This window comes from Moschus berezovskii, chromosome 5, assembly GCF_049115385.1.
Source record: "Moschus berezovskii isolate FMDL1 chromosome 5, NW_MosBer_1.0, whole genome shotgun sequence".
NCBI lineage: Eukaryota > Metazoa > Chordata > Mammalia > Artiodactyla > Moschidae > Moschus > Moschus berezovskii.
The window spans coordinates 43,405,750-43,428,049 of record NC_142464.1 but is presented as its reverse complement, the minus strand read 5'-3'; the positions used below and the strand labels follow the sequence as shown (position 1 = coordinate 43,428,049).

At 39.9% G+C, this 22,300-nt stretch overlaps 1 protein-coding gene across 1 annotated transcript in view; it reads right to left on the bottom strand.

Annotated features, from left to right (window-relative positions):
- Positions 1–7,480: 7,480 nt before the first annotated feature.
- GPRIN3 (GPRIN family member 3) overlaps positions 7,481–22,300 on the bottom strand; it is a 78,765-nt gene continuing 63,945 nt past the window's right edge. The window contains exon 2 of the mRNA XM_055434774.2: positions 7,481–18,391. Within this exon, the coding sequence (XP_055290749.2) occupies positions 15,939–18,278 (2,340 nt within the window). The 5' untranslated portion in view covers positions 18,279–18,391 and the 3' untranslated portion in view covers positions 7,481–15,938. The remainder of the gene's footprint in view (positions 18,392–22,300) is intronic.

Below are 22,300 nucleotides of genomic sequence, written 5' to 3'. Positions count from 1 at the left end.
TATTTTTTATTTTTTTTTGTAATTAATTTATTTTTTATTGGAGGCAAATTATTTTACAATATTATATACACTATTTAGAGGAAATACATTTGAGAGAACTTAATTTTCTCCTAGAAGTAATTGTTCCCTTTTCTTAATACTCCTCCCTTGGTTAGAGAAGATTTGTTCCTTTGAGAGAGGCATCACATAACACTTTGGAAGCCTGAGTTAATACAACTTTGTAAGGGCCAATAGATAGATCATGAGAAAACCTCTAGATTCTGTTGAAGTAGTATCTAACATCCTGATATTGCCCCTATTTTTTTTGGTCATCAGCATTTTATGTACAGTAAGGCAGCCTTAGTGAACTTGTGAGATGTAAGTCAATAACACCAGGCTTGAGTAGGTTTGAATCTTGGTGTCACCACCCACTAGGTATATGCACTGAATCTCTTTGCATTTCATCTACAAATTGCATTTTATCATTCATATGTACAATGGGCAGGACTATAATAATACTTTCATCACAGAGTTATTGTGAAGAGTAATAGGAAATCTCTACTTCTGCTTTATTGACTATGTCAAAGCCTTTGACTGTGTGGATCACAATAAACTCTGGAAAATTCTTCAAGAGATGGGAATACCAGACCACCTGACCTGCCTCTTGAGAAACCTGTATGCAGGTCAGGAAGCAACAGTGAGAACTGGACATGGAACAACAGACTGATTCCAAATAAGGAAAGGAGTACATCAAGGCTGTATATTGTCATCCTGCTTATTTAATTTATATGCAGAGTACATCATGAGGAACACTGGGCTGGAACAAGCACAAGCTGGAATCAAGATTGCCAGGAGAAATATCAATAACCTCAGATATGCAGGTGACACCATCCTTAAGGCAGAAAGCAAAGAAGAACTAAAGAGCCTCTTGACAAAAGGGAAACAGGAGTGTGAAAAAGTTGGCTTAAAACTCAGCATTCAGAAAACTAAGATCATGGAATCTGGTCCTATCACTTCATGGCAAATAGATGGGGAAAGAGTGGGAACAGTGAGAGACTTTATTTTGGTGGGCTCCAAAATCACTGGAGATGGTGACTGCAGCCATGAAATTAAAAGATGCTTGCTCCTTGGAAGAAAAGTTATGACCAACCTAGACAGCATATCTATGGTTTTTCCAGTAGTCAAGTATGGATGTGAGAGTTGGACTATAAATAAAGCTGAGTGTCAAAGAATTGATGCTTTTGAACTATGGTGTTGGAGAAGACTCTTGAGAGTCCCTCGGATGGCAAGGAGATCCAACCTGTCTATCCTAAAGGAGATCAGTCCTGGGTGTTCATTGGAAGGACTGATGGTGAAGCTGAAACTCCAATACTTTGGCCACGTGATGCGAAGAGCCGACTCATTTGAAAACACCCTGATGCTGGGAGGAGAAGGGGATGACAGAGGATGAGATGGTTGGACGGCGTCAACGACTCAATGGACGTGAGTTTGAGTAAACTCTGGGAGTTGGTGATGGACAGGGAGGCCTGGCGTGCTGCAGTCCATGGGGTCGCAGAGTTGGACACGACTGAGCGACTGAACTGACTGAATAGGAAATGTGTCTAAGAAACTTAGAATTAAGACTAGTATGTAGTCAACCATCAATACACCTTAGTTATTATTATTAATAGCAATAATATGAAAAAATACTAAAGTATAATCATTTATATATGAAATTTAATTGTGAGTCGGGGACAAATAATACTAATTGTCCTGTTTTGCAGATGGGAAGATGAGGCATATCATTTCATTAAGCATTTATCTTAAAAGCCCTGCCATGCACTGGTATCTGAGGCATCTTGTAACACCCTTGTACCTATTTCACACCAGGACGCTTCTCCTTTACTGAAAATGACATTCCCTGGTGGCTCAGACTGTAAACAATCCACTTGCAATAGACCAGGGTTGGGAAGATCCCCTGGAGGAGGGCATGGCAACCCACTCCAGTATTCTTGCCTGGAGAATTCCCACGGACAGAGGAGCCTGGGGGGCTATAGGCTGGGGTCACAAAGAGTCAGACACAACTGAGTGACAAAGCATACACACCATACAGTCAAGAAAATCTTGTATTCATAGGATCTACATTATTTACACCAACAAATGGCTTTCTAGTTTTATGCAGTATCCTAACAAGGAGGTGGGAATAAGAAACTAATAATACTTGAAGGTCAAGGGGCAGAGCTGGACATAGCCAGCCAAAAGATACAGAAATGTATCTTAAATCCTACATTTTATCATTTAAAAATGGACACTTTGACTACTCTAACGGTCAAATTCTGTTAAGAAACAGTTGGCATTTAAAAATAGCATGACTGGAGAGAATTCTATGAAGAGATTTACACAAATATAGGTAGGTTTTAGGGCAATCACAAAATAGTGGAGGACCAGGGGTCTAGTGACTGGGTGGGGGTCCCCAGCACATGAGTCCTAGGCTTGAGAAGTCAAGGGCAGGAGAAGTAACCAGGAGTCACCTAATGGAGAGGTCTGTCGGCAGGGGTTCTGGCTTGGTCAATCATGACAGAACGCATGGGGCCAATCTGGGAAATAAATGTCCCAGCCTTCCTCTCTCTTCTCCCTGCCACCCATCTGCAGCCAGCACATGGATGCTGTGGGGAGCAGCATGGCACAGGGGCTGTGGTACCCGTCTGTCTAGGTCAGCCTCCAAGTGCGCAGAGCAGGATTCATCAGGGTGAAGAGCACAGGGGAGATAACCAGCACAGCTAAAAACATCCAGGATTGCTTCATTGTTAAAGTGACTCAGGTACTTACCCATTAAAACTCCCATCAGATGTTTCAGGAAAATGGATACTCCAGAATGGAAGGCTTCTTGTGTCTTGATTTGGGTGGCAAAGATAGAAACAAGTTCTTGACTTCTCAACTTGTCTTTGGCAATTTCAAATCCTTAATTGAGAGTTGTATCAGTTTTCCATTGCTATATAACAAGTTACCAGAGACTCAGCAACTTAAAACAGTATACACTTGTTATCTTAACAATTTCTGCTGTGTGTTGCTTGGTCACTCATTCCTGTCTGATTCTTTGCAACCCTACAGGACTGTAGCCCGCCAGGCTCTTCCACCCGTGGAATTTTTCAGGCAAGATTTCTGGAGTGGGGTGCCATTTCCTTCTCCAGGGGATCTTCCTGACCCAGGGATTGAACCAGCACATCTTGCCTCTCTTACATTGGCAGGTGGATTCTTTACCACTGCGCCACTTTTAGAAGTACAGGTCCAGCATGTCTGGACTCTCTTCCAGGTCCTGCCTGCTTGAAATCAAGGTGTTGGTCCAGGCTGCAATTCTTACCTGAGTTTAGGAGTCCTCTGCCAAGCTCATTGGCTGTTGGCAGAACTCATTTCCTTGTGGCTGTAGGGCTGAGTTGCTGTTTTTACTTCTCCTAGTCAGCTGGCGAGGAGACTCCCAGCTCCTCGAAGGTGTCCCAATTCTTTGCCACTTGGCCTCCTCTCTGCCAGCCAAATGGGATGCTTGCTTTCCCCCAGGCCAGACAGAATATGTCTGTCTGGCCCATGCAGATAATCTTTCTATTTTAAGGTCAGCTGACCTGGTACTTTAATTACAAAATCACCCCCACAGCTGTGCTTGACTGAATAACTGAGGGAAGGCATGTGCTTATCAGAGGCAGGGAATCTCCAGGGCCCTCTTAGGATTCTGCCTACCTCAGTGCGTCTGCCGAGAAGGTGATGGCTCCCCACTCCAGTACTCTTGCCTGGAAAATCCCATGGATGGAGGAGCCTGGTGGGCTGCAGTCCATGGAGTCGCGAAGAGTCGGACACGGCTGAGCGACTTCACTTTCACTTTCATGCATTGGAGAAGGAAATGGCAACCCACTTCAGTGTTCTTGCCTGGAGAATCCCAGGGATGGGGGAGCCTGGTGGGCTGCCGACTATGGGGTTACACAGAGTCAGACACAACTGAAGCGACTTAGCAGCAGCAGCAGCAGCAGGTCTGGATAAGTAGAAGAGGAATCACCTGGGACCCTGCCTCCAAGACCCACGCAACGTCTGATGTCACCGATTTCTAAAATTTGGGGTAGATTTGGAGCCTCTGGACTAGTGGCAGTTGCAAATGCAATTGTTTTCAGGGGCCAAGCAGGTAGCAGGGCTCAGTCATGTGAACTTCCAGTATTTTCTGTCCACACAAAGCTTTCCATCAGGTGGCAAGGTCACTAATAGTGACATCATCTGTTTCAGCTTTGGGGACCCTTCCCGATTCAGCAGGCACAGTTCATTCAAATTGCAAATGCAGTCTCAAAGCAAATTTTAAATGCCCAGTCTCATGGAATAATCATAATTCTGTTTACAGCTGGAAGTTCCCTCCTCATCAGCCTCAGAGACCCACGCTAAGAAGGGGGTTGTGATTTGACTTTTTGCTTCTACACCCCTTAAAGATTCTATTTCTGCCAGATGATCTGGATGACCAGGGGAGGTAGGAACAGAGGGGATCTGGAAAGTTCATACTTTGCTGAGTGTTGCACTCTCTGGCAAGAGCTTATTTGAACCTACGCTGGTGGGCATTCTGCAGATTCTTTTAAGAGTTCTCCCCGTGCCCCTGCCTCCCTTACAAGCAAACACGAGCTGTTTCTGGGTGCATGCATGCACACACACTGATTCTCTCTCCCTCCCTCCCATGCACACATCTCCAGAGTTCTCCAACTTGCAGATTTTTTTTTTTTTTAATACAGGTGAAGCACTCTCTTCCTACTCTTGCATGTAAAGCTCCTAACTCAGCCTTTGTAAATCTGGAAGGTCTCCTCCAACAGCATTCAGCTGTGAGTGGTAGAGATTTGTTAGTGGAGTTGAGCATATTTTCATACATTTATGATGCTTCCTTGTGCTGTTTGACGAATCTCTCTGTTGTATTCATCTTTTTGTAACTGGCTTGTAGGTGTTCTTCCTATTTTTCTAGATTCCAATATTTTGTCAGTTATATCACCTCTCTTAATTTGCATATAGGATCTTTTTTATCATATCTAAGTTTCAAATATTTATGTAAAGTTACCAATTATTTCTCCCATTTGCTCCTTTTTTGAATTGGTAATATTTTAATTAGCATTTAACTTTATATTTTGAAAATCATATTTGATGTGACAAAGTTAAACTAATCAAAATCTTTTACTAATTCTTAAGGATCTGGTAACTCTAAACATTGGAATAGTGTTAACCTTATGTTTTGAACAAAAAGGGAAATATGCTTAAAGTGACAATTTAGGTATGTCATAGTCATATTTAAACCAGTCTTAGTGCTTTTCTAGATTTATTAAAAAGATTACTAAATAGAAGAAAGTGGCAAAATGCCAGCCTTTTTATAATCTAATGGTAAAGTTCAAGCAAAGAATACAAAACTTAAAGGAGCAGCTGAAGGAACTAACATTTGTTCTCCCTGTGTCATTTAATCCTCATAATTTTGCAAAGTATTGTTATCTCCATTTCACAGGTGAACTCACTGAAGCTCAAAATGATTAAGTGACTGGGCCAAGAAATTTAGTTTTAAAGCTGAAATTTGAACCCAGGATTCTTTGGTTCTAAGCCGGGGTAATTACCATGATATCTTTTTGAACATCCATTTTTTGAACATCCATTTCAAGTATCCAACCCTGAAAAAATGCGGAGTTTTATACAATACTTCCCAAGGTAGAATGTAGAAGTGCCCAGCAGAATATTTAGCCCTTGATCATTACTCTTTGTATTGACTTTAGGCAAAAAGAACACAGATAATAACCAAATACTTTCAGCCTTTTAAGAAGTCTTATCTTGCTTCTAAACACTTAGAATATCTTTGACAGTGACATTCTGCTTAGGTTTCGTTTTTCTTTTATTGAATGACAGGCCAAGGTTCTTGTGTCGTTTGATTGAGAGGTGTCAAGTGGGAATAAAAAAAAAAAGGCGTAGGAAAATATCATCCCTGGGAAGCCAGTACTCCCACCAGAAATTTCTTTGAGCACTTGCAGCTTCCATCCTGATAATATGAATTTCTACTATGTTAGTCCTGTATGATATTTTTAGAAAAACTGGCTATAGGACATTAAGATGATTCAAAGAGTCTAAAGAGTTTAGAACTCTGTAACTTAGCTTACTGATAGTCTAGAATGGTGTTAAGGAAAATTAAACAATATTGGTATTCATGAGTTCATTAAGAATATATGTTAGACTTAAAGAGTTCCTGTATGGTTTACAAAAGGTGTACTCTTTACAAGAAATAAGTATTTTGAATTCACAGTCAGTCCAGTGAAGCCAGATTATGCTACGGCTGTTTTGTGTTTACTATTTAACATTAAAGATGTGGGTGTGTAAGAACAGTTGGCTGTAAATGGCACCTAATGATAGGAATGCCTGCTGGTGGCACATAAACAGCTACAGGCATAAGATAAAACATCTCAGCCCTGCTGAGGATCCTTGCATCATCTAACTTCTTCACAAATAGCATTTATATCTTTGGAAATGTATGAAGTTTCATTTGCCAAAATGAATGTCTCAGTGTTCACGAGTTAGGACATCATTTTAGGCTGGAATAGTGTGTATTTATACATATAGTCATTGGATGGAGAGCAAGGCCCTTGGAAGTTTTGAAACAATCACTGTTTAAGGTTCATGGAAAGTTCACTGAATCATTTTTTAAGATTGAAAGAAAATGAAAGTGCTAGTCGTGTCCGACACTTTGTGACTCCACGGACTGTGGCCTGCCAGGCTCCTCTGTCCATGGGATTCTCCAGGCAAGAATACTGGAGTGGTTGCCATTCTCTTCTCCAGGGGATCTTCCTAACCCAGGGATCAAACCTGGGTCTCCCACATTGCAGGTAGGTTCTTTCCCATCTGAGCCTTGGAGTTCGTAATGTTTTATCTAGCCAACTCACCAGTTCTCAATGAATTGAACACAAATTCAAGGAGGCAAAAAGGGATCTAACTATAGTGTTAGTTTTATTAATGGTTAAACTGGATTTAAGGCCATGGCTGGGTTTTCTGTCTCCTTCTGGGAACGTAAACTGCAGGATGCTGATTTATTTACCAAGGAGCGGGCAGAAAAGCTGAAACCCCACAGCAACACACCTGGGTGGCCACAGGCAGAGGCATGAGACAATATAAGCTTGAATATAGGTTTCTATGCTTCCATAAGAGTAGATGCACCCTGCACCCTGCCTCCGCCTATACTTCCATGAACATCAACCTCTCATCATCTCTCACTGAGCGAAAGTTCACACATGGTCAGCCACACGGGCATGTATACACATACCACTGTGCCATGCTGAGCAGGAAAAACCAGTGTCTTGGAAGAGCTGCAGGCATGGGGATTCTATTTTAATTAAAGGAATTGATACTTTCAGTGTAAATGCTTTCAACTTCACTGCAGAAGTGTGTCACACTGAAAATCAGTTCATTATAAACATCCCAGGGTTAAGGAACAACTTTGTCAGCAAAAGCAGAGCAATAATAACAAAAATCAAAGACTGTATCTCTTAATCTATATTACGTTTATTATGGAAAGTGAAAAAAGCAACAAAATCATATTTGACATTTTTTTTAGGATAAAACTAAGTCATCAGTTGAATTTCATTCACTCATCCATTCAAAACTCAAATCCAAAATGAGGGTGAATGTGTAGGTAATTTCAAAATCTTGATCTATCCTCATGTAAATCATAATATTCCATCTTTCTTCCTAGGCAATGAAATTTTATTGATAGGTTAATTTACAGAGGATGGGGACTTTCTTAAATAAGCAGTTTAATGATCTTTGTCTATAGGCATCATGAAAAGACATAACTTTAGATTCATAAATGGAATTTCACTTTATTACTGTTTTTTCAGTGATTTAACATCATACTACACTTTTGGTCTTTCTCCACTGAGTATACACATAAATGATTCTTATATTGACATTTATAATTTTTCTGGTCAGCACTTAATACATGATTTCCAAAATAATTACATAAATTTAAATTTATCTTTTAAGCAACAGTAAATATTGACATCAAGATTTCATGTATACTTTTATAACGTCCTTTTTTGTTAGTTAAAAAACACAGCTAGGTGTAGTTGTAAGTGTAGTATTTTTATGGTGTTTAACCTTTTTTGATCTAAGATTTAAAGATGGCACATTCAGTCTTTAAAATATGAGTACCAATGAAATGGTATAATTGCCTTTCTATTGAGAAGTGGTTATATTTGTACTTTGCCACACAGAAGTTTCTGTTGATGGCAATCTAGCATTTCTTTTCATAACTTCAACCTAATATCCAGCCAACATAATTATTAGTGTCAAAATATCAGGATCAAATCATATTATTAGGTTTTAAGGACCAGATCAGACTTTTTGACGTCTAATAGAGTACTTCCTTTTTGAAGAAATGAGAGAAACTAAAACAACATCGATTCACTGACTGGAATTGTGATAAATTGACTACTGTTGTCCAGTATTGACATTTGCTGGCTAATGACTCTAATCTTGTTATCTAGTCCACACAGTGTCACCAATTGTCAATAACAGTCATTTATTTGAGTCCATTTTAAGGAAATCCCAACTGCTAACATCCTGTTATGCTACCAGTATCATTTGTAACTTTTAAAAATAAAATCTTTACTCTTTGACCTTTCTTTGGTGTAGCTAAACATTGTTTTGCCAATCTCAAGAGAAGAATGCCTGCAATCATGTTTCACCTTGAGTGATTATATACTCTTTTGGAAAGCTAGGGATACAGCTCTACAATGTAGAGCTTTTATGAGCCCGTGCAAATAAACATGCCACTAAATGCACAAATCGAGTCTATGAAGCATAATTGGTTTTCCACAGTATTTGTCATTTCCAGATATAAAATTAGGTACTTAAAGAACAGCACTAAACCTTTGACGCTGCTCAAGTACCTGTCTGTGTCTCAAGTAAAATATCACCGAGATTTTCATGACTCAGTGGGGCTGGGCTTTTCTAAGCACCAAATGTGCTACGAGGGAGTAACACCATTAAATGGGGAGCATCTAATCTGATATCAATCCGTGTGAAACCAGTCATGAAAAGATGTAGTTTTCAATTAGTTGTTTTAATTTGTGATTGATTTCAATGTACCCAGGATGAATAAAATGCATTTATGTGTGCATATATATGTGGGTAAGCTATTTACAGTTATGTATACATTTTTATGTGTAGAAAATGATAATACACATTGATTAGCCCTTTTGAGGCTTTTGAATAACTGTTTCTTCTTCCTGCTTTCCACTGCTTTGAGAATTTAGATAATTCATACAAGGTATGTACACAATCACACCCATAGTATGTACATCCTAATCACACAACACAGAGAAGATGTGTGAGGAATGTAAATCAACCCAGTGGTCAAAGAACTGACCTTACCCGTGACTAATGGCGTGGGGAATTAGCCCTGGCATATTTGGTAACAGGCCAATGTACTGATGACTGCATTCAGCTTTTGTGACAATTATGTTATCTACTCTGGGAGATGATTAAAAGAAGAAAACAACAGCCCTTTCTGACCTTCAAAAGCGAAAGGACAAATTCTGTCACTTAACACACATGCACACTTTTGTTGGGTTTATTCACTTTCGGCCCTGTGCCTATCTGATGACAGAACTTGGCCTTAAAATGGGATGCAGCGTGTTTTTTTTCCTACACATAAAAATAGAAAACCAACTGCTCATAGACTGTACATACTTACAGAATGTACTGATGTACCACAACCAGCTACAGGGTAATGCACAATATAGTGTTTACATGTTAGTATAGCAGAGATAAATACATTTAGAAGTTTAGTAATTGTTAGTATATTTCCTTCTTGGGTTTTCAGGCCCTGATGACCTTTCTCAAATACCTGGGAAAGGTATTTCCAGATGTCCTTATAAACAAGACTTAGTCTCTCCAATCCTCTAGGGAATGGGGAGTGTGAAAATAATACTGTAATCTTCCAAGTTACCAACATCAGAAATGATGGAAAACATTTTACAAAATAATTTACTCAAAGTTGTGGTTAAATAAATGCTAAGACGTCTAAATGGTAAACCCCTTCTGCTCATTTCATAGTTTGCTCTATACATAACACAAAAACAATATGAACCATAAAAAAAAATGTTTAACTTCTCAAAAGTTTTGCTTAAAAATAATTTAATTTTTAAAGGAACACAGAGTAATGCTAGCAGCAAGGTCAAAAAGCAAGCTATCCTTTTCACACCAAAATAAGCAGATGGTCTCCCATATCTTAAAAGATCGAGAAAGAAGTTAGTGTTTCTTCCCCACTCAATTCTCTTTAACACACTTAAATCATTAGGGTATTTGTCATCACAACTATCATCATGCTGGTTGATCATCAGTACCTTTTTCTAAAGTATAAAATGCTGCTGCTGCTGCTGCTAAGTCGCTTGAATTGGAAAAATGTGATCTTTATTCCAGCCAGTTGATTTCGAGCTTGAACCCAAAAGAATACTTGGTGAAGAATTAGTATTTAGAAACACCCATCTGCAACATCATATTCTGTAAGGCATTATTTCCGGCCATTTTTGATATGAGTATTCACGTTTTAGCTGTTCCTCATTTGAGAACCCATTTTTTTTCATAGCTAAATCTGGTAATCCTCCAGGCAGAGTTAACTGAATTGATTTCTTGTAGGCTAGTGTCCAGGGAGAGTAATTACTATACATTTAACCTTCCATTTCAACCACGTTTCTGGTTGAAGCTGTTTTGAATTTTAAGCTAGCAAGACTCTTGGTGATTCCTTTGGTCTTGACTAATGTTAAAACAGAGCTGTTAACCACAGGATCTAATGTTCACTAGTGCTGTACCTCTATATGGAGCTCCCACATAAGTTTTTCCAGCAAGAAAGCAGAAATTATGCCTTTGCTTATTTTATCCCATGGATTATGGTCAGTCTTCAAGGAGCAAACCATAAATATATAATGGTGTGCCCATAATAGATGCACTTGGTGGTATAACTGCCTCTTTTTGGCACATTATTGCTTGACTTTAATTCATTATCAACAGTCTTTATTCTCAGGATGAGTAGCTGAGATATCTAGGTCTTAGAAAAACACACCAAACTTGGGAATAATACCTTGTTGCACCATTCTGGCCTTCACAGTCATTTCACCAAGGCTTGCTGTTATTTAAATGTCCTTTTGATTATCACCTTGATTTACCTAACAGCCAACAGTAATTTTTCAGGGTTATTTTGTTTTGTTTTCTTTGTTTCTGTCTACACATATATACCAATGTACTGGATTTACTTTGAGAGAGGTTATTTGGTTGTGGCAAGTGAGCAGTTTAGCTGGTGAATGTTCACAGTTAAAAGTAGCTGTAATGAACTCTGGTAGATGTCACTGATTTGTAAGACAGAGTTTTTCCACTTCAATCCATCTTCATTTATGTCCTTGGTCATTGAAAATCGAGTTTATTTTATTTCTGTAGCCAAGGAGAATTTATTTTTCCCAACAGTAGGGTAAAGTTCATGGAAATCTGTTTCAGTCTTTACAAGACTAATTTTTCCCCTTTTGCAAAAAAATGTCTAAAATTTTGTAGATATCCTTCAGCCCATGTGTCTACACAATGACATTTTAATTACTCAGCTGGCTGCAGAATTTCATTAAGAAGGATAAAGTTACAAAGTTGGACAGGAGATCTGGCACGTCACCTGTTATTTGCCAGGTGGCAGCAGCTGACCCACCTTTGGACATTCAACCCAAAGGGCCACACATGGAACCAAGAGCATTGCTAACAGAAAACAAAATGCTCAGATAGGAATGTAAAATAGCAAGCACTGAGGCAGAGGAGGGCCAGACTTCTGGTTCACTGTGTAGACAGAACAGGGATAGAGACAAGATGGTCAGTTTATTTATCCAAGATACTGCTGAGTTCATTGCATTATTATCACAAAGGGAAGTTCATAGGCTCCGTTTCTCAAACACCGCTTAGGACAAAGCTGGAGAGAGTAAACAGCGTAATCTCCATGGCAGCATTGTAGATGATTAGTAAATCAGACACGTAGAGGCCGACACAAGGCTACAAGTGACATTTGTGATATTCAGTAAAAACACACACATATATATATGCAAACCTTATCCTAATGTATTGTTTTCCTTTATACTGGTTCTTAAAAAGTAGACAAGGGCTGTGGTAAATTATGTTGTACTAGAAATGGACAAATTGTTAAACACTTGCACGATATGTAGGAGGAAGAAAAGACAGTTTCTCACATTTTGGAAGCAAAACAGTAACAAAGAGGATACAACAGAGGCCAAACAATTTACATTAATAGCCTACTCACATAGGTCCTCTGTAAACAAATCTTAATGTCACATCATATTCTAGTCTTCATGTGGTATATACAGATATTTCCCAAATGATAGGAAATCCCAGAGATGAGAAGAAGACTATCAGAATAAGCTAGAACAATAAAAACCTTAATACTCTTAGATGCAACCCAAAGCAGTTTTCCTCTTCTGCTTTCTTAAGATGACAAGCTCTTATTAAGAATTTGGTTCCAAAATTCAACCTCTAGGGTATATGGTACACATGCATATTCAGTCCAATTTATTCCAGTTATGATATTTAACCTATAACATGGAGAACACTGATATCCAAAATAATAAATATTAAACCATTCTAAAGATTAAAGATCATCAGAAATCAAATTATATTCAATATAGCTGACTTGTCAAGGTAGGAAAACACCGTAATATTTTGTTATAAATATTTCATTTTGGATGCAAACAAAAAAGATTTCTAGTCCACTGTGACCTAACAAAACGTTTAACGTGTGCCACTGATCCAAAACACAAAGCTTAATTAGAATTTCAGTGTATGTAAAGTAGTTGGTCTATGGCATCAAGGGTAATAATCCAGAAAGACATAATTAGAAAAACACTGAAGATAAATAGATACATGGCAGCTGAAGTGGTCACATTTTTCTTGTAGTCATAAAATAGAAAAATCAGTATTTAAATTAAAAATTTTCACTGGGTACACATCTTCACATGTTAAACATTTGGATGGCCTAAGTCATCTCTTTTTTGCTGCTGGTTTAAAAAATATCTTATACTGATTTACTTAATAAAGTATTTCCTCCATTTATTTCAACAACTAAAATACATTTAAAAGGACCAAAAGATAACTAAAAGAAATAAGGGAAAAAACAGCTTTCAACACTGTGTGTGTCACGCAGGTAACGAATAGCAGAGCAAGTTCAAAGAGTCTGCCATGAAAATTGTTCTGCAACTTCACTTGTTGAGTGAACCTAAGGAATCACAAATGATGTCCCGAATGTGTATGTGTCATAGATCCAAGTGAAGGAGTGTTTTCAAAACAAGGTTTTATCCTGAGAATCTTTGGGGGATCATAATGCAGAAACACCACTATTTTGAATAGGCTCCTGTCTTATTTATCTACTTGATGAGCTATTTCTGTGACAATTTTTTTCAGGACTTTTCCTTCTATAAGATTTCAGTAAGTGAGAAGAAAGCTTTTGTAACATTTTGTGACAATCTTTAGAGTGTAAAGATTGAAAATAAAAAATTGAAGATTAAGAAGTAAGGGTTAGCTTCAGTCCCCAGAAAAACCAAAGTGACTCTAGCACATATTAAGTTTAATTTATTGAATTTTATTAATTTGCCTCTAATGTGTGACAACAACATCTACAACTCTCTTTGGCCTCTGTTTCCTTTCACTATTTATAAATCACATGGTTACTCCAATTTCATGAAAACTAATATTATTACCAGATGCTAAATTCTTCCTTTTTTCCCATTTTAATGCAGGGACAGCCTGTTCTAGCCAGTTCAGAGCAGAGGGTGACCTGGGCCCACCCGTCTGGAGTGGGTACTGTTGACAGCTGCCACTGTGTACAGAGGCTGTTCTCTATGTGTACACAGCACGTGTGAGGGAGACAGTCAGTGAGCAAGACAGGAGGGAGATTAAACTCTGGCAAAGGCATCTCCTACAGAAGTGACATGAGCACTACGGCCAATGGGTATTTAAGGCCCAAAGACAGAGTTTTAGACTTAATTCAATAATAATAATTTTGGCTGCTAATTTGATGGTAATTTCTACTTAGATAACCTTCTTATTAGAGGCCAACTGGTAAGAAACAAATGTGCTTTATTAAAAAATTCATTGTAAGTTTCAATTCTAACAACTGTAATTGCCATTCTCTGGCTCTGACTCTGAGAATGGCTCTGTGGTCTGCTTATGTACGCTTCATAGACAGTCCAATTACTTTGAAAGAAATTGATGACTATTGACTAATTTATGTCTGATGTAGCCTGTGGTGTTAAAGTTTAGGTTTGATGTCCTCCTGCAATATGTTCAGAATCTGCAAAAGAGAATCCAAATTAAAAAAAAATAGAAACTTTGCATTTACTACATCAGTGGCATTTATGAATCTCTGGAGAGATAGTACACAGCTGGACAATTCTTTTCTGGCTCATCAAGGCAGTGAGTTTAGAGAAAGCAGCCAACACCCCTTCATCACTAACAGTGATTCTCTAAATGCAAGGTGGAAACCAACAACCTCCAGGGCTCACTCCTCTCTTCCCCACTAGCCCCACTCAAGCCACTGCTGGTCACCCCAGCCAGTGCCCTGCACAATACTCATGGACCCCAAGGACATGCTTCCATTATGGAGACAGGTGAGGGCTCAGTTCAAACAGGTGCCTATGTTCTCAAGGACTAAGCCCACCCAAAGTTCAAATGATGTTTTAGTAAAGGCAGCTTCTTTTAATGGGTTGGAAGGATGAGATATGATGGTATTTCTCTTAAAATTAATAGGCTTGAAAAGGTTACCCTTTTACCACAGATTAGTCTTAAGCAATTGATACTATTCTGCATACAAAAGCAGCAAGGGAGCTCATTTCTATTTGACTACATTTTCTATTAGAAGCTACCGAACCAAATCAAAACAGAAATACAAACTGCATCCTGTTTACAGGAGCCACAATTAAACCTGTTGTTTTTGTTACTCAGGAGACTTTCCTTTTTTCAACACAAAAAAAGGAGTGTTTGGTAATTGGCTATTTATAATTCCTTACCAGAACTTTAACATTCTCAGCAGAATGTTATTAGAGATAGCTGAACAACATAAAATTCAGTATTATCAATAATATGATAATTCTCTTCAAGAATTCAGTCACATGTATTTCCTCTTGGGCAAGGAAATATGAATTTAATCTAAGCACAATCACAGAGATGACCCTTGCCCTTAGTGCAGGAAAATATATATACATAAATTCATGTTTTATGTGGGCAGTATTCAAATGGTTTGCTAACTTTTTTCCTAATATAACTTTCTTACATTTATTAACAGGTATAACAAGGTTTATAAAAAGGGTTATATGCAGATGTTTACAAATATTATTTCATATTTGGCATTTTATGCATGTAAGTACTTTTATTTATGTCCTCTAGCGGAGGAGTGAGTCAAATTTGTTTCCATTTTTTCCCATGATATTTCTCATCACCTACTTAAATTTTGTGTGGTATCAGCATTCTTATTGCAATGGACTACAAAGTATAACTGTTTTTGCTAACAGTGTCTTTGTTACTTTTAATACAAAGCAGGGGTTTTAATGGAAATACCATAGTCTGATAAATTGAGGCAGTAATATAAAATGACACATGTGTAATGAGCATGTTATTCTAAAAACATCATATTAAAAAAAAACAGTGAGTGTTATTTCCTCTTAATTAAGGTTGTAAACCTTCAGTGAAGCTTACTTCTTCACTTCCTTTCAAATTGAAGTGATATTTTTTATTTATGGAGCCCCAAGCAAAGGACCCTGCAATTCTTAGTAGCAATTTCTGTGAGTTAATGCTTTCTCTTCCTGGTCCCTCAGAAAAAATATTAAGTAAGCTCTGACATAGACAGATGGACACCTCTGAAGCCTGTAGCAGTATCCAAGGGCTTCCGGACACGTTCCTTTTCAATCTAACACAGAAGAAGGAGCAGGACGAATGCAGCAGTTGGGGCGTCGAAAGTTCTGCAGCATGGACTGGAAAACGCTGTGCTGCCTGCCTTTGAGCTTTTTATTAGAAGAAGTATCTGAGGAGATGGACCTCCGGCTCTGGCCGCTTTGAGCTTTGATTAATTTCTCATGTTCCCTTATTTGTCTTTGTAAATGGTTCTGTATGGCAATGCCCAGGGACTCCGGGTCCAGGGAAGCACCATACACCTCCCAGGTCATGCCCTGCTCGTCCCACACCACGTCCCGGACACGCTTGGACTGTTTCAACTGGAGCTTGGAGTCGGCACTCAGCTGCTTCTTCTTCTCTCCTGGAGTGAGTCCTACCTGGGCGGCAGCAGCTGTCACGTTTAACTTCTGCTCCTTGAGGAACTCGCTGACCCGGCTGGCCCGGCGGGGGCTGGCTTTGACGGAGCGAGAAGGGGTCCTTTTGCCAGAGCCAGGACTAGAGTCCCCAATGGCATCCGACGGCAGGCTTAGGCTGGCGGCTGTCTTGGTCTGTCTGTTTTCTTCCCCAGTGCCCTCCTGGCTCCTTCTAACTGGGGAGGGTGTAGGGCTGGCACCTGATGCCACACCTCCACTTTCTTGAGATTTAGGATTGAGCAGTAGGCTTTTAGCCTCTGCCCTTGCCCTCACCTCCAGGATATCAATGCCAGGAGATTCTTGTTCTTTCATTATCTGAGGAGACGCAATCTTCTTCTCTCTTGCACCCCCTTGATTCGTGAGATCCAAGCTTCTGGACTGGTCGGCTCTGCTGGCAGGGCCACCGGAGTCGGAGAGTTTGCAGTCGGGGTCTGGTTTGTGGCCACTGGTGGTTGCAACCTCAGATGGCTTCGTTTCACATTTCCCTAATCCGTGACCTGTTTCAATTTGATGTCCTGCGCTAACAGAAATCTGGTCACTGGGGCTGGCTTTCAGGGAGGTAGAACTAGTACCCGAAAGCTGCCTAAAGGTAAGCTCTTGCCCCGCTAGGGTTATTCCCACTGATTTCCGGTCTTCTTTACACGTCTCCTGAGCATCACTGGATGCCACGATGATGGCTGAGGTTTTAAGGACCTCCCCTGGTAGGCTCCCTGATTTACTTTCTCCTCGGAAAGCTGCAGAAACAGCTGCAGCTGTCTGGATGTGCACCGCTGGCATGAGGTCACGGCACTGACCTGCCCCCTGGGGGGTTAGGGTGTTCTCAGACAGCTCCAATGTGTGGCTCGTGCTGCCATGGCAAATGACACGCAGCTGCTCTTGTTGTTCGAACCGCTCTGGAGCAGGGGTTTCCTTTAAGAATGCAGCGAGGATGCTGGGGCTGGTGGATGCCGATCTGGTCTGGACACTCGCCACTGCCTGCACCTCGGCATCTTGCAGAGCCCTGGGTGGGGTTTCCTTGATCTCATTTTCAGCTTGGCTGGTCATCGTACTGGCTTCTTTAAACCTTGACACTTGAGGCTCTGCTGCCAGTGGCACCTTCTCTGGATCTGGAGGAAACATCGATCCATTGCTAGGGAGGTGGGATGGTTGAGGAATCACCGAAGTCATGGCCTGGGTGTCTGAGGTGGCGGCAGAAGGCGGTTTGTTCCCCGAACATCCATCTTCTGCTGTTGGAGAGCCACAGGACCTTGTCTGGGAAGTGCAGACAGCTTGCTGCCTTTCTGCTTCGGGTCCACCTACAGGAGCGGAAGTAGGACTGAACGCCCTGGCTGCTGTATCTTCAGTTTGCACCATTCCCTGCATTGTTTCTTGAGAAGGAAAATCACAGGGCACTTGATCTTTGCCACAGATGACTCCCACCAGACAACTTGACTTCTCAGGTTGCCCTTCATCTGCAGTTCTCTGTGATATCACCAGGGTATCTTCAGGCCCTGATGGGGGGCTGGTGTTGGGCTGGTTGCCTGGGACAGTGGGGTGGATGTGCTGATTGGCTGGCATTATAAATGTTGCAGGTATCAGATCCTTGCCTGCTGCAGAACACAGGGCTGGTGCTGTGGGCTCTCTGCCCCCTGACAGCTGATTATTGCCAGGAGAGTTGAGTGTGGGAGATGCCTTCCCCACCTCACTGACAATGTCAGGAGAGGACATGGCTGGCTGCGTGGGCACATGCTCACCGGCCTGCATCAGGGACTTAGCAGCTGTTCTGGGGCTGAGGTTTGGCTCTGCAGGAGTGCTGGAAAGGCCATTGGTGTTCTCACACAGGACTTCTGGTAGAAGCTGGGGCGAGGCAGCCTGCACCTCTCCCAGATCCTCTTCTTCTCCAGAAGCTGCAATCAGGGATGTTTTGGCTGATCTCAGAGGGTCAGGTGCAGTCCCCATGGAATCTATCTCTGGGAGAAACCTTGGAGTTCGCACCTGGACAGCGCTCCTATAGGGAAGCAGCCGAAGCTCACAGTGAAGATGCAATCAGATGATTCCTCTGAAAGACCAATCTGTGAATCAAGGAAACAGTACCATTAATACAGTACAGTATCTGAGGGTTGAAACTATACTGATTTGTCACTTGTATAGGATCTCACAAGCACATGAAATCTTTTCTTTCCATTACTGTTGATATAAATACAGATCTTGGGAAGAAAGATTACAGAATAACTATTTTAATTATACAAGTATTATCTTGATGTTAGTTTCTGCTTCATCCCATTGCTGTCTAGAAAATAAGCTTTTAACACATTAATACTTACATATGCACTTGATAACTACTTCAAGTCATCTGTGTAATTTGATTTACCAGATATCAGAAAATCCTATAAAGCAACTGTAATCAAATGAATAAGTATTAAAATAAGAAATAAGCCCAAACAGATATGTAGACTAGATTATCTTGAAATAGATCCAGATATAAAAGAGGATTTAATATATGACAAAAGAGGCATTTCAATTTAGTGACAAAAGGATGGATTATTTAATATAAGGGGCTGGCAAACTCTTTATTCATCTGAAAGAATAGAAAACTCTCTCTCATACGAGTTCCAAAAATAAATCTTAGATAGAGAGATTAAAGGTTAAAATATAAATATTTAAATAAAAAATTCTATTAAGAAAATATAGGCTCATAAATATATCTAGGAGAAAGGTAGATAGGTTTCTTGAGCAAGGCAGAAAATATACCCAGAATTATGAGAGAAAACATCAGCACAGATGACTAAAAAAAAAAATGACAAAACTTTTGCATGGCAAAAGATGACACAAACAACTACAATTGGTTTAAAAACGTGTTTTCAACCCTAGAGGACAGGCAAAAATATCTGAAATATAGTAGAAGTTCTTAAAAACTTAAAAGGAGACAAAATAATCCATTGGAAAAATGGATATAGAAGCACATTTTATAAGGTAGGAAATCCAATAGCCAACAACCTGATGAAAAGATGATCAAATTCATTTCTAATCAAAGAAATGCAAATAAAGAAACAATGAAGTTTTACTCTATACCAACTACACTTGCAAAAACTTTAAAAAAATGTTGTAACACCATGGCCTGGGAAGACCTTGTGAAAGGAAGTATTAATTCTATTAATTATTAATTCTGTTAATTGTATGTGCAAATGTGTATTGTTGCAGCTTTCTTAGGGAAGTAGTTTAGCTTTTAAAACTAAAAATACACATGTCCTTCACTCAGTGATCCTATCAATAGAAATAAAATACCAGCATATGTAGATAAATGTATAAGTATGTTTATTTAAAAAGCTTTCCCTGGTAGCTCAGATGGTAAAGAATCCACCTGCAATGGAGGAGACCCGGGTTCAATCCCTCGGTTGGGAAAATCCCCTGGAGAAGGAAATGGCAACCCACTCTAGTATTCTTGCCTGTAAAATTCTGTGGATAGAGGAGACTGGTGGGCTACAGTCTATGAGATCACAGAGTTGGACACCACTGAGTGACTAACACATGCACACATGTTTATTGAAGAACTATTTTTAGAGGCAAAAATCTCAAACTGGTCTCCTTAAATAGGTGGAGAGGCAAAATAAATCATGATATAGCTCTACAGTAGAGCATTAGACAACCATTAAAATAAATAGCTAGTGAGGCTATAACTTTTCACTTGGGAGAAATTTCACCAAGCTATGGCTGAATGAGAAAAGCAAGGTACATAAAAGAATATATGCTTTCATTTCTGTAAAACAATGACCTAAAACAACTCTACATACATATGTGTTATGTGTTTGTGTATAATTATATAAATTCCAAAAATATACATAATGAGACATATAAGGTAGCAAATGGAGTTTTGTGACTTAGAAATAGGGAAAAAGAGATGCAGGTATCCAAAAAGTGGGAAAATTTTGGATTTTAACAAGTATTCAGTTCAGTCGCTCAGTCGCGTCCGACTCTTTGCAACCCCATGAATCACAGCACACCAGGCCTCCCTGTTCATCACCAACTCCCGGAGTTCACCCAAACTCATGTCCATCGAGTTGGTGATGCCATCCATCCATCTCATTCTTTGTTGTCCCCGTCTCCTCCTGCCCCCAATCCCTCCCAGCATCAGACTCTTTTCCAGTGAGTCAACTCGTCGCATGAGGTGGCCAAAGTATTGGAGTTTCAGCTTTAGCATCAGTCCTTCCAATGAACACCCAGGATTGATCTCCTTTAGAATGGACTGGTTGGATCTCCTTGCAGTCCAAGGGACTCTCCAGAGTCTTCTCCATCACCACAGTTCAAAAGCATCAATTCTTCAGCGATCAGCTTTCTTCACAGTCCATGACCACAGGAAAAACCATAGCCTTGACTAGACGGACCTTGGTTGGCAAAGTAATGTCTCTGCTTTTTAATATACTATCTAGGTTGGTCATAACTTTCCTTCCAAGGAGTAAGCGTCTTTTAATTTCCTGGCTGCAATCAGCATCTGCAGTGATTTTGGAGCCCAAAAAATAAAGTCTGACACTGTTTCCCCATCTATTTCCCATGAAGTGATGGGACCAGATGCCATGATCTTTGTTTTCTGAATGTTGAGCTTCAAGCCAACCTTTTCACTCTCCTCTTTCACTTTCATCAAGAGGCTTTTGAGTTCCTCTTCACTTTCTGCTATAAGGGTGGTGTCATCTGCATATACTTTAACAATTATATCTGAATCTTTAAAAGTATATATGAAAATTTATTCATGAATTTATGCATAAACATATTTTTAGAAAGAATAACAAGACTATGTGATGAAGACAAAGCAATGGTTCAGAAATTAGCAGATGACTGTTTTAATATTACTTCTATCACTCACAGGTTCTATGACCTCAACAGTTCAGTTCAGTTCAGTCACTCAGTCATGTCCGACTTTCCGCGACCCCATGAATCACAGCACGCCAGGCCTCCCTGTCTATCACCAACTCCCGGAGTTCACTCAAACTCATGTCCACAGAGTCGGTGATGCCATCCAACCATCTCATTCTCTGTCGTCCCCTTCTCCTCCCGCCCCCAACCTTTCCCAGCATCAGAGTCTTTTCCAGTGAGTCAACTCATCGCATGAGGTGGCCAAAGTATTGCAGCTTCAGCTTTAGCATCAGTCCTTCCAATGAACACCCAGGATTGATCTCCTTTAGAATGGACTGGTTGGATCTCCTTGCAGTCCAAGGGACTCTCAAGAGTCTTCTCCAACACCACAGTTCAAAAGCATCAATCCTTCGGCAATCAGTGTCAGACTTTATTTTTTGGGGCTTCAAAATCACTGAGGATGCTGATTGCAGCCATGAAATTAAAAGACGCTTGCTCCTTGGAAGGAAAGTTATGACCAACCTTGATAGTATATTAAAAAGCAGAGACATTACTTTGCCAACAAAGGTCCGTCTAGTCAAGGCTATGGTTTTTCCCGTGGTCATGTAAGGATGTGAGAGTTGGACTGTGAAGAAAGCTGATCGCCGAAGAATTGATGCTTTTGAACTGTGGTGTTGGAGAAGGGAATCACTAAAACTTTCTGCACCCCAAATTAACTCACTGGCAAAATAAATTATATGATTTCTAAGGGCTCTTCCAGCTCCAAAGTTTAAAGATCCTACTTTTTGCATGTGATGGGTAATAAATGAAACAGCACAATCATAACTCCAGCTTTAAGGTCAAAGTAAGGCAAAGGTCAATCTGATTGGGCCCAGATTTTGAAAATAAATACTTTTGTATTTTGGTTCAATGGTATTTGATTGCTCAATCATATGACATTTAACAATAAATCCAATTTATCTTCTTTCCCAAACAGCTCTTCCTTCTAACTTCATTATTCATATTGATGGGTTAAATATTTTCCCATCCTTGGTCTTGACTGCTTTCTGCTCATTCAAATCACTTCCTCAAGTTCCATTTCTTCCTTTCTAGAATTTTCTGTTGCAGTCACTTGTTGTGCCCCAAGCTTATTT